Raw genomic sequence first — 13,633 nt, forward strand, 5'->3', positions numbered from 1 at the left:
GTTTTGTCCGTTTGCAAGCATTATAATAATTTTAAGTACCATTTTGAAGGTTAAATGATAGGAATCTATTACTTTTGGTTTACATGAGTTCCAAGTACAAAAATCTATCAATATCTAAAAGAAATTTCAATTTTAATAGAAAAGATAATCATAATTTAATAGAAAAACTACTTTTTGGGCAATTTTCCATTGTGGTACACTGTTGGCAACGTTTTCCTAAATCCCCCCCCCAATTTCTTTTTTTACATTTTTGGGGGGATTTGGATAATTGAAGCTATTTCATGCAATAAAAACTTTTATAATAAATTTTTTTTTCATGGTTAGAACATAATGCGTACCATAGAGGGTTAAAAATACATGTGCTTGACCAACAAATGTATGATGTTTTTCCATTTTACAGTGACGTGTGCTTTTGACGTTAATTTTCCAATGAGATGATTGAAGTGCTAATGCAAGTAATTACCAACCAAAGATGATTATTAATGTAGTGTCAGAACGCAAACTAGCACATACATCTACATTAAAAAAACATGAATAGTCACCATACACACACCCTCACACACACCACACACACACACACACACACACACACACACACACACAATAACAAGCATTCAAACATGATAGGATAAGATCACATTTATTTCCTCAGTGCAGATATACCAGAATATAAATATATTATTGACAATTATTTTCTAAAACATGACATCATTACAAAATTTGCGGTACACCACATTAGTACCTCAACTACAGCCCTACACACCAGACAAATTGTTGATATGCTGAAGAAAATATGGAGAAGCTGATCAAGTTTTCTTTCAGCTAAGCAACATCACTCAAAAACATTGTTAATCCCAAAGACTTTGCAGTGCTTTCATATTCTCTTGCGATAAGAACTGATATACAATTTGGAATGCATTAAAGTAAAAGGCAAAAACCAATTCTCTCCAGTTAATCAAATAAAAACCAGACCCACTTACAGGAGGGCAAGATCATGAGCAATTCATTAAGAAGCCTGGCTCAGCAATTTAAAAGACTTTAAACATACATGATTAAACTCAAAGACGCCTAGCACAATTAACACAAAGTTACACAGAGGAGTGTGTGTATTTTTGTGCACGGAGGGGTGTGTTCTTCAGGGAGAAAACACTGTTCCAGCTCAGCCCTCCATTTTACTTCGATGGCAGGGGCCAACTGGGTCCTGCGTCCTAATATGGCACAGTGGAGAGCAAGTCATCTTGGGAGATTTTCTCCCTTGAGAGCGCTAGCCCTTGACTTTGATTTCAAGAACAGAGCAGTTTTCCCACAGGAAAGAAAAAAAAGAATGCTTTGGCATCATGAGGAGAACAAAAACAAACAAAAGCTCTCTGTCATCAAAATGTCCCAAAAGTTGAAATGTTTCCTCCAGCATTTACCCATGACAGAAGTACCATCATCTATGAAGCAAACATGCAATGTTGACAAATGAATAGGCAACATCAGGGCCTCATTCTCAGTTCAAAACATACAATTCCATTTGTAGTACATAAAACTTACATACAGTCTTACTTACAATATCCTTCAGACAACAGAAATAACCAATATCTACAGTATCTGAAAATACAGATAAGCATGCTTCAAGATTTGGATTTTCACAGCAATTTATGCAGAAAACCCTAACTTCAGTTTCATTTTTATAGAAAGAATAAACTGCTGACTAATGGAAAAAGACATCAGAATCAGAGCAACAAATGGATGGTTTCACAAAATTCAACCGATCCGAATGGTTAATACACAAACGAGGCAGTTTCTCAAGCATGACCATCAAATCTTGGCCGTTTAATTTAATTTGATTCCTTTAAATGAATACGGGGAAGGTTTCTCAGGACGAGAGGGAGGAAGCAGTCTTGGGTGAGTTCAGAGCATCCCAGGGCATTAAAAAGTCCACAAAGCAATCAAGACGAATGCTAAAAACAAGTTATTCGGCCAGACATGAATCTTTGTTCTGTTTAATGCACATACACGTCCATGTGTGCACGGACACACGGTCATGTGCGATCAATAAAGCGACGGATGGGTAAATGGCTAACAAATTTTCTCAGCTCTGGTTCAAAAACAGATCTTTGCCAGAGGCTGCAAGATCAAGATCTACATTTGAACAAACAAGCTGGGAAACTTGGAAAAAAAATAAAAGCCCTTTTTCTATTGTGTGTGATACATTTTCTATCACTTTCCATCTCTCTATCTAGTGAGTGGAAGTATTGCACAGCACCCTGCCATGACATGGCAGTTCAGACTTTATGTGTCTCCTATCAAAATCTTGACCAAACACTTAAAGACACAAAGTCATAAGACACTTCTTCACATCACAGTATTACAATTATGAAAGCAAGTCTTCAGTCATTAACTGAAGTGACGTGGCATTTTAACAAGATCCATTGCTGAAAGTCATAAAACTTGTTTTGGTGATAAAATTAGAGCATTTTTACATTAAGTCATACAAAAAAAGCATTTGGGAATATGCCACAATACATAACCCTCTCCAATGAAAAACATTCTCTTAAAACAATATAAGAGAAGGTAAAGGTCATAAATACTATTAGATTAAATACAAAGAGGAATGCAGACTGTTTTTATAATAACATCTTACTACAAACAATCAATCCATTCAACAACAATTAGTTAATACATTTTGTGGTTCCTCTATATATATTAAAAAAATAAAAATAATGATTCCATCAGAGAACACCAATAAATATTGATACTTTGGTCAGCTATGAGGACAAAGCTATCTGCATAAGAAATAATTTTTAACAGTACCATCCAAATTAGCAAATTTATGATCACAGCATGAAAAAAAGACACAGGGCATGATTTTCAATGCCCTCAATTTTCTTGGCACCTCCACATATGAAATATGTACATGTATCCATGTCATAAAGATAAATAGTACAGCGCAGTAAGATGCAGTTCATTGTGGTTCTGCTTTTTTTTGTGTGTAAGCACATGCAAGACTTTTCAGAAACATCTGCCTTAAAACTTTGACCTTTGCATCCTGATTCAGGTTTCAGTAAATTTTCTTCTGGCGTCCATTTTGTCCATTAAGTGTCCTAATTTTTTAAACAATCTTTTTGGTTCTTGCCTACATCAACAACCTTTACCACTGCGATCACTAAGGATCGTGTGGCGGAGTTTAGCAACTAACATCTGTTATGGTCAAGTGTTTCTGTGTTGTGCTTAACTGCAATATACAATATTTTAAGTGTGATTGTGATTTGGATAATGCATTTGGACAGATGTTCCCCATTCCCCTTAACCTTTCATTCCTACCACTAAAACACATTGTAACCGGTGGAAACGAACCAGGCATGGCAAAAGAGTTGCACACGACTGACACTTCAGGGCAAAGGGCAAGTCCAAGAGTCATTCTGTCCAGCAGATACTCCAGCAATACTCCAAGTAGTCAAATAGATTTTTTTTCTCAAAATGACTTGCAGGATGGTTAGTCTATAAGAATTGATGCAATGGGTGGGTTCCAGCTAAGAAGTTCATCTCCAGTGTGATCAAGGTTTAGAAATTGAGTCAGGCAGAATAAGTCCTCTGTTTGCTGTTGTATTACTGCATTTTCTAAGGATGTGTCCTCTGAATGGAGGTGTGGTTATGTAATCCCTTCATGGCTTTAAATAAGCAGAAAATGGGAAGTCCGTGTAATTGTGGCATTGCTTGGGGCTGGGATGGACTTCTGCTCTTTGGGAAAATGGCTTTTTTAAAAATCCAATTGTGATTGCTGAAGGTCAAGACTTGTCATGGATCCAAAGACAAAAACACTAGCAAACCCATTCTTCCACTGAGAGCAAGGTAGAGATCAGATTATTCTGAGACAAGACTCACATTTACTAGTAAAAACATAAATAAGTCATGAGTCCAAAACCAGGTAAGCCCTTGGAAATGCTTTAAAATCTTTGTATAGAAGTAATTTTAACACCTATATTATTTAAGGTTTTAGATCAGTCTACCAGGGATCTTTCTTTTTTCCCTACATATGAACAAATGTAAGCCAGTTAACAGGAGAAACAGAGACTACTTGTTCTCACTGTTCTGGCCACATGATCAGAACTAAAAGTCAACAGTCCACAAAGGCCAGCAAATTTGCCACAAAGTAACTGAAAAACATGAGTTTGCCTTCAAGAAGACATTGGCTGAGCAGACAGCTCAACTCAGTCTTTGCTTTAATGTCACTAAAAAAAACTTTTGCATACTGACAATATTTAATGCAATTTAAAGACACAATCACACAATCACAAGAATGACAGTTTTCTTCTTTCCTCATTGCTTAATTTTTCCTTGCAGCAAAAAAATGCTAAGAATTGCATTTCCACAAATACCGATGAGAATAGCCCACTCTCGCATAGCTATCCACTTCATCTTTAAAGCACAAGGTCAAGGGTCCATTTCTTGCTGTCAGGTTATTCTGCAACTATACACATGACCTTTGTCAACTTGCCCTAAATGGCTTGAACTGGGACAGTGCACAGATGCCGAGACAAATCTTCAGTATCTGCTTTTAACTTGACATGACCCTTGCTATCAACATCAAGCTCACTATCTTGCCAAAAGACGGCATTACACATGGCAAGCAGGGCGCGGAGGTACTGGTGGATCTCCTATGGGCTTCTTGGCATCACTTCGTTGCAGACAAAGCAGGCAGAGGCGCTTGAGGCCTTTGCGAAAAGCGCTGTTCGATAGGCTGTAGATGAGACAGTTGCAAAAACTATTGCTAATTGCCAGCCATGTGGTCAGGAATGAGGCAATGGCATGGTGGTATATCCCTGCACTCTCCAGTAAAAAGTAAATGATGTAGGGTAGCCAAAGCAGGTAAAACACACTGGTGATACGGAAGAGCACGGTGGCATAGCGTTTGTCCGTGCAGGCTTGCTCACCCGGCTCGGGATCCTGTGGGCCAAAGCGAGCTCTCCGCTCGCTGATCTGCCGAGTGTGCTGCCGACAGATCCGAAAGATATGGGCGTAGGTGAAACAAACTGTGAAAGCAGCTGGTGCGTACAGGGCCGCAACAATAAATGCGGTAAAAAGAGGCTGGGTGTCCCAGGAGGAGCACCATTTAAATACATCACCGTGGTATCCCGGTTTGCCCCAACCAAAGAAAGTCGGTAAAAAGATGAGTGCAGAGTACAGCCAAATAAGGGTAATGCAAGTGCGAAGACGGCAGGGTGTGACCAGGGCAGTGTAGGAAAGAGGTCGGGTGATGGCAACATAACGGTCGATACTGACACACGCCAAAGAGGCCATGGAGACACTCTTCAACACACAGACCATGTAGCTAAAGACCATGCAGGTGAGTTTCTCGTTCACACCCTCCAGATGGTGCAGGAGGGACAGAGAGGGAATAAGACAGCTGACTCCAACCAGCAAGTCTGCATATGCCATAGTCTGTATAAAGGAGCTAGTGGTATGGTGGCTGAGTAGCGGGGCACAGTGGAAAACAAAGATAACCACCAAGTTCCCAGAGATGATGAGCACTGTCAACAAGAGAATAACAGCTACTTCCAGCAGGCAGGTGTTGAAAATTTGAGAGTAGCCAATGTCCAGCAGGCAGAAGGGTTGTGTGCTATGGTTTAACTCAGTTGCGTTCATCTTGTTCAGGGTGCGCTTGGGCGCACAATTAGGGTGCAAGTTCCTTGGGGGCCTAGCTCAACAAAGGCTGCCCACAGTACGGCTAACATGGGGGAGGTGTCTGTCCCAGGTGCCTTCCATATCAGCAGCAACATGAGCTGCGAGTCCACAGCAATCTTTTCACCAAAGCACACACTTAAAGTATCCTGAGGAGAGTCACTTACTACAAGCTGTTGTGGAGGGTAGCTTAAATCCGGATCAAGCCCCAACAGTAGAGGACATAAACACCCCGCTCTTTTATCAGTCCCCCACCTTTCCGGGCAGAAGCACAGCTGCGACTGAACAGGGCAGGCAGCTGCCAGTACAGGAAAAAAGCAGAGGAAGCGGAGTCCTTGCCACTCTGATCATAAAAGTCCCAGTTGCTGTCACACAGTTATTAGTCCGGAGGATCATGCACAACAAAGCAGTGCTGGAGATTCCTCAAAATAACGTAGTCAAATTGTTTATTCCTTCAAATCCCTAAAAGGGATGTAATCCAGAATCTGATGTCTTTGCAGCAACTTCAGTCGCCCATCCAACGAAGACTGGGGAATCTCTTCAGTGTGTGCCAGGTACTCAGCTACCTCTCATCAACGTGGAGGAAGTGTGTGTGATCGAGGATGAAGGAACAGCAAGAGGTGATTGGCATTTCAAACGGAGAAGGGGCTCTCCAGAGAGAAGCCAGCGTCTGGAATGTAAATTAAGGATAGAGTGTTGTGATGCAGAAAGCAGTCTCTCTCTTTCTCTACACTGTGGCACTGATGCATCCTCTCTCCTTACTTCCCTCTCTCCCTCTCTCACTCCGCTGCAGCAGGAGCACTCAAACTCCTCCCACCCTTGGCTCTAGCCAGTGAGCAGATGTCGGAGCACGAGCAGAGAAGAGGCATCCCCTTCCCTTGTCAATGCATACACTCCTTCACCCCACTCATTCCCACCTTTTTGTCTCTCACAAACATGAAAAAGGCATTACCTTCAGATTTTTAAAGACCCCCTTAACACTCAAATTCAAATATAAAACTCATATCATGTGCTTTATCCTTCCTTTTCATTCTATTCCCATCACAATTCCGATGCAACATCTCTCCCACATACTCACTCTCTTTTCCCCCCTCATATACGGTCACACGCAAAAAAACAGCAAAGTGTAGCCATTTCCAAGGTCCCAGAAGTACATACATTTCTTATTAGTTAAACTATAAGTTAAACTAAAAACTTTTCATGACATCATAATTCAAATTCTACCCCTGCTTTATGCAGTATTGTGGCTCCTATATTAAAAGGATAGTTCACCCAAAATGAAAAGTCTGTCATTAATGTCTCTCCCTCATGTCGATCCAAAGTCGTAAGACCTTCATTCATCTTCAGAACACAAATTAAGATTTTTTTTTTTTTTTATGAAATCTGAGAGCTTTATGACCTTACATAGACAGCAATGCAACTACCACGTTCAAGGCATCAGAGACTGGTTTGGAAGAGAATAAATTTTTTAATAAAAACTTCATAACATTATAAGTAAACCACTGATGTCTCATGGACTATTATAACAATGTCCTTATTATCTTTCTGGGCCTTGAACGTGGTAGTTGTGTTGCTGTCTATGCAGGGCCAGAAATCTCTCGGAATTCAAAAAATAAATCTTAATATGTGTTCTAAAGATGTATGAAGTTCTTACAGGTTCGAACGACATAAGGGTGAGTCATTAATGACAGTTTTTATTTTTGGGTGAACTTTCCCTTTAAGTAACACACCAATTTTTACCAACAAAGCTCCTTCTATAAACATTAATTAGCATTAAATCAGATGCACTCATTTATCTTGTGCATTTATTTCATATGTCAACATTTTATCAGATAAATTAGGTTCAAAGGTGACATCTGAGATTGGCATGTAGTAAGAATCCATGCATGTGGACAACTGAATTACTAAGGATATTGTGGTATGATTTGTGCCAGTCTGGTTGTAGTAAATGTTTACAATACAGATTCACTGAACTCTGGAGTCTTTTCCAAACACGAAAGAGCCTGTTTTCATTTATTTCCCCTTTATTAGACCCCATTTCCAGGCATCTTAGATTTAGTCTTAGTCTTGATCTTGAGACGAAAATGCTTAATAGTCTTAGTCACATTTTAGTCATTTGAGTCTTTCATAGTTTTAGTCTAGTTTAAGTTGAGGAAAAGTCATTGGATTTTTGTCAACTTTTAGACCAAATCAATTAAGCTTATGAGAAATTTTAATCAAGGATTGAATTTGGAAAAACTTGAATAAATGATGTCAATTTTCATTTTAGGGTGAACTATCCCTTTAACAGTAGTGAAAAGGTAGCAACTTACAAAAATTATAGTTCATATTAAATATATATAATATATATAATTTATCTATTGTCTTATGACAATAAGACAAATACGAAAGAGATACAAATTAAACTCATTTTTCAGATACAGTGGGTTAACTTAAAATAGTTATTTAACATCTTTTGTTGGTAAACATTAAGGATAGGTACTTAATTAGGAATTCTGTTCCTTTAAGACGGAAGGCATGCATGTAATGCAGAAGTTCAGTTTTCACTCACCAATTCACATTCACTTAATCCATAACTGTATTTATCTGAGATAGGCTACTCTACACGATAGACATTTGGATTGCTGGGTGTGTATTTGAGCACTGAGAACTGATCTCATGCTGTATATGAGAACTGAAGAAGTGGAACGTGCGAGAGAGAGAGAGAGCACTTCTATCATCCCACTTTCACTAACTTTAAGTTAATCGACAACGAATTGTGACTACCGGGGAAAATGGGACATCTGGTCACCTTATCCCCTACCCATGCGAGTGTTAAGGCCATTTCAGATCGATAGTTCACGTTTTGTTAGCCTATCCATCCACTGTGGCTGCAATACTGAGATTAGATATGCAAATGCCCCTTATCTGATTGCAATCCAAAGACAGGGATGCACAATTTTTAAGGACAAGACATTAGCCTATAAGATGTATTCTGAATGTCCGGTAGTCCTCAAATAACATTATAGTCCCATCTCGTCTTGTTTACGAAGACGCGCATTCAATTTCGTCATAGTTTTTATCATCAGATATTAGTTTTAGCTTGTCAACGTCTCGTCTTCATCACAGGAAAAATGTTCGTTAACGAATATTTTTTGTCGTTGTCTTTTTTAACGAAATTTACACTGCTTTAGTCTCCTTTCATTCTTTTACAGTCAGAGTCTGTAAGCACTCACACACAGTCCCCACTTTCACGCATCCCCTCAGCCAGGCACTCGAGGGGCTAAAAATAGGCCTAACTTGAAAGGTGGGGAGCGGACGACACTGGGCTCATCCATTAGGAGGAGGACAATGAGGAGGAATGGAAGGAATAAAGAGGAATGGAAAGGCTGAATGCATGAGATCGAATGAGGCGACAAAACAAAGAAACAGAACAGAGTAAACGGCATATTTAATTTGACAAAAATTAGGCTCTGAAGGATGAAAATACAGTTTCTTCAATGACACCATTGCGTACCTCCGTGTCAATAATTTTGGTCAAAAATCTGCAAACCGTCAACTCCAAGACACAAGTCTGCGATATGACCAAGGACCATATAATACACAATTTGTTTGGTGCATGAAATTTCTAATTAAATTAATAAATAAATACAAAATAAAACATTTAGTTTTTTTTCTCGTAATCTTCCACTTCCTCTGCCTTCCTCTATTACACCAACTCTCATCATTGGCTGACATGGCAATCCCTCTCATTTCTAACCAATTATTACAACACATGAATTTCCATCCTACATTTATTTCCAGTTTTAATATGCACCTTCACTTACACAATCAATCACAATCCATCACTGCAGAGGTAAAGTGCATTGCGAATACTTTCATAATTGACAAGAAATAGGAGAAGATAAGAGAAAGACTGTCCCTATAGTGATGGGAAGGTGTTAGCCAAGTCCAGCCTGACTCAGCTGCTCTGTGAAAACATAGAAAACACAAACAGCACATACTCATCCCTTCATATAGTGAAACAGCAGCTTTACATCAGTAGTCAGCCAAACTCTCAGCCTCACAAACATGGACATCACTGCTGCGGCAGAGACCAGCCAGAACCCTGCTGTATAGACCACCCACAGCCTTCCTCCATAAACCCTGTACAATCCCCTGGGTCTAGACCATTCAGCGTGACATTAATCCCACAGAGCAGCGAAGCTATTTTGGTACAGACAAGTATGGTACTATGTGCCATATTAAAAGGTCTTCTATTGAACACAATGAAGCTCAAGACTATCTATTATATGTTTTGCTAAAGGGTTAATTCACCCAAAAATGAAAATGAGGCTGTGTTTTACTCACCCCAGTGGCATCCTAGGTGTATATGACTTTCTTCTTTCAGACGGAACCAGTTACACTAAACATTTTCCTGGCTATTCCAAGCTCTATCATTGCAGTCAGCGGGAGTTGCAGTGCTTCAGTCCAAAAGAAGTGAAATAAAAAGCCCCCATCCATAAAAAAATGGGGGTGCACAAAGGCCTCCTGTTGCGAATTGATGCAGCTCCGGGCGGATGACGTAGGCACATGTGATGGTGAGTCTCGTGAAAACCAACGTTTGAATATCAAAACCCTCCAACATTCTTCTTTACAAATCCTATTTTGTACTTCTAATTAGTGACCGCTGTTTTGTTTTGATCTCTCCGCTGTTCACTTCTGAGCGGTGCATGCGCAAAGCCAAGCTCATACGTCATCCACCCAGAGCTACTTCTGTGTAGTCAGTGTACTGTTTGAGTACATGAATTACTCCGGGAAATTGGTTTGTTTTAACTCAGAGGGAGTGTCAGCCACATTAAAAAAAGTTAACAGCTTAAGTCATTTGTGGATTAATGCGTATTGGAGACGCGAACAGCTTAAAACGATTCAGTTCGATTTGGTGAACTGGTTCAAAAAGATCCAGTTACATCGAATGATTCATTCACGAACCGGATATGACAAACTGCTTTGTTTTGAACTCTGTCACAACAGACACGGAAGAGAAGTCAATGTTGAATAAAGTCATAGTTTTTGCTATTTTTGGACCAAAATGTATTTTCGATGCTTCAACAAATTCTAACTGACCCTCTGATGTCACATGGACTACTTTGATGATGTTTTTCTTACCTTTCTGGACAGGGACAGTATACCGTACACACAGCTTCAATGGGGGGACTGAGAGCTTTCGGACTAAATCCAAAATATCTTAAACTGTGTTCCAAAAATAAACGGAGGTCTTACGGGTTTGGAACAACATGAGGGTAAGTTATTAATGTCATAATTTAGCAAATTGGGCGAACTAACCCTTTAACTTCTTTTGGACTGAAGCGTTGCAACACATGGTGAGTGCAATGATAGAGCTTGGAATATCCAGGTCAATTTTTTATATAACTCCGACGTGATTTGTCTGAAAGAAGAAAGTCATATACACCTAGGATGCCTCGGGGGTGAGTAAAACACAGCCTAATTTTCATTTTTGGGTGACCTAACCCTTTAAGTCAAGCCTGGAGCGGAGACGGATATTTATTGTGCTGTGTTTAGAATGCCAGGACTTGAAGTGAGAAGAGGTGCAGCCTGCCGCAGACTAACAGGCCAGGCTTTGTGTTAGACGTTTGTTTTTATTCACTGCATGGGGTGGTGTGTGAGGAGTGTCTAGAGAAATCTGTGTGTATGTCTGACCTCTGCATCTGTGTTTATGGACACTGGAACATCTGGTAATAGTATGAGCCAAAGAAATGCAGCCCGACAAACATGCTCGGGTGTGCAGATGGGTGCAAAGTGAACCAAGGATCCAAAATCTGATGCTTGTTACCATTAATATTCGATTAACAAAAACAGACCTAGAGCCATGTGAATGGGGATTGACTGCGGAGTCCATGGCAGTTTGCAATGCATTACTGAGTTGATTGCATTTGCAAGTCACCACTTAAAACACTTAAAGCTATTATCATTCACTCCTTATTTAACTTCATGTCATTCCAAGCCTGTTCTCTTATTCAGTGGAACACAAAAGAAGATATTTTAAAGAGTGTTTCAAGTGTTTTTGTCCATACAGTGAACACCAGTGGGGTCCAAAACAACACTGAACCACAATAACTTTCTGTGTATGGACAAAAAAAAACACTGAGACATTTTTTTAAACGTCATCATTTGAGTAATTTCACACCCAACCATCTGTCCTTTTCATAAACATCACATTTTAACAGCACTTGTACTGTACCTGTCACTTTCATGTCAACAAGTGTAAATAAATGAAAAGTCACTGGGGTTTGAAAGAGTGGTAGTACTTGATTAATACAAGGAAAAGGTGAAGGCGCTCAGTAAACCTAGTCATCACTCAAGTCCTGATGTTAAGACGTGTCCTGTATTTATGACCCAGCCCTGGTGAAAATCAACACTCGTCTTAATCCAGCCATTTATTTGGTCCAGATATTTAAGAGGGAGGCATGTCTCTCAAAACACTGGAAATTCTATATTTCTCACTAAAAAATTTATTGGAAGCGGAAACAGACTGTTTCATCAATGTCACTTTGTTGCTTAACTTGCCGTAAGCGTTGAACTATAGAGCAGCCTGCCAGTTCCGTGATAACAACTCAAAATAGAAATGTGGGCCGCCAATGCCTCCATTGAATTAAACACAATGGCAAAACTCTGAGAGCATGACTATTCTTTGTGCGACGCTTTTAAGAAATGAATCACCATGGTTCCCAGGCATCAACCACAAACACGCACATACAAAGCAAACCATAAGGAAAATAGAGAGGATTTGTTGTTACAAAAAATAAAGTTCACAACTTTCCTGGTTCAACATCTGTCATTACTGAAAAAAATATATATATATTAGAGACAGCTGCAGCTTTTGAATTGGCTATAAGGTTAAGAAAACTAATTAATTACTAATTACGCAATGTGAGAGGAACGTGTGGTTTGCGGTGTAGGTTTCACTTAAAGCCTATGAGGGATCATTTTAGCCCTCTTCTATCAGAGTTTAGAGCACTAGGAGGGCAGACAGTGAAAAGTGCAGGTCTGTGATAACTAGATGAGTGGAAACAAGACCTTTCATCAAGGCCATGTCTTTGAATCATCTTAGTAAAGGTTGCAGTCAGGTCTGTCCTGTATAATATCCTCTCATCATACAGCATGTGTAAGGAAATGTAGCAATATAAAAAAATACAATGCATGTTTTTTTATGAGAATATTAAATAAAATACTAAGGATGCACCGATACCACTCTTTTCAGAATGAGTCCGAAACCAATACTTTCATTTTTGGTACTCGACAATACCAACACCGAAACCTGTATTTTCACAGCATGTCTCCATTTTTTTTTTTTTTTTTTTTAACAAATGTTGGGTACAGAGACAAAATAATAATAATAGTTAGAAGAAGAAAAATCATGTTAGTTGGCTTCATTTAGCAAACAGATATTTCCTTCAGTTATTTCCACACTTAATTATACCTGTTAAAATATATTGTGTAAGATTTTGTTACTTTCACTGTTCATTTTAATGTTGCATTAGAGCTGCTCCATTGCAGAAGCTCAATAATACTGTAATGACAAAACATTTTCCTAAAATAATGCAGGGAACCACTCGTTATACATTATATGAGTACGGCGTACTATTTTGGTGATTTAATTTGCGTCATGCTCACTCTATGCAGACCCTCGCGTACGAATAAAAACCATAAATTTAAAGCAAGCTAGACACGTTTGCATTGGTGCCGAATGAGAGACACTTCTAGCCTAGCGCATTTCACACAGTCTTCTAGTTCCACTTTTGCTTTAATCGTGTATGCTTGACATTTAAAATAAGTGTTGTTTATAGTGAATGCCCATATAATTTTTGTTTGTTTTATATTTACGATTTAGTTTTAATCCAAATTCATCTTGCTCTCTCTCTCTCTCACTCTCCTCACCGTCAAATAACTTTAGTAACTTGTGCACAGTTTTTCACAGAGATATTCA

At 39.1% G+C, this 13,633-nt stretch overlaps 2 protein-coding genes across 4 annotated transcripts in view; both read right to left on the minus strand.

Annotated features, from left to right (window-relative positions):
- Window positions 1-13,633, minus strand: part of LOC132127796 (rab GTPase-activating protein 1) — a 125,857-nt gene that overhangs the window by 53,091 nt on the left and 59,133 nt on the right. The gene's annotated exons all lie outside the window — the stretch shown is intronic.
- LOC132127595 (probable G-protein coupled receptor 21) lies at window positions 625-6,610 on the minus strand. Its single transcript, XM_059539527.1, has one exon. The coding sequence runs from the start codon at window positions 5,629-5,631 to the stop codon at window positions 4,603-4,605; it is 1,029 nt and encodes a 342-aa protein (XP_059395510.1). The 5' UTR covers window positions 5,632-6,610; the 3' UTR covers window positions 625-4,602.

Source organism: Carassius carassius, chromosome 45 (assembly GCF_963082965.1).
Source record: "Carassius carassius chromosome 45, fCarCar2.1, whole genome shotgun sequence".
Lineage (NCBI taxonomy): Eukaryota > Metazoa > Chordata > Actinopteri > Cypriniformes > Cyprinidae > Carassius > Carassius carassius.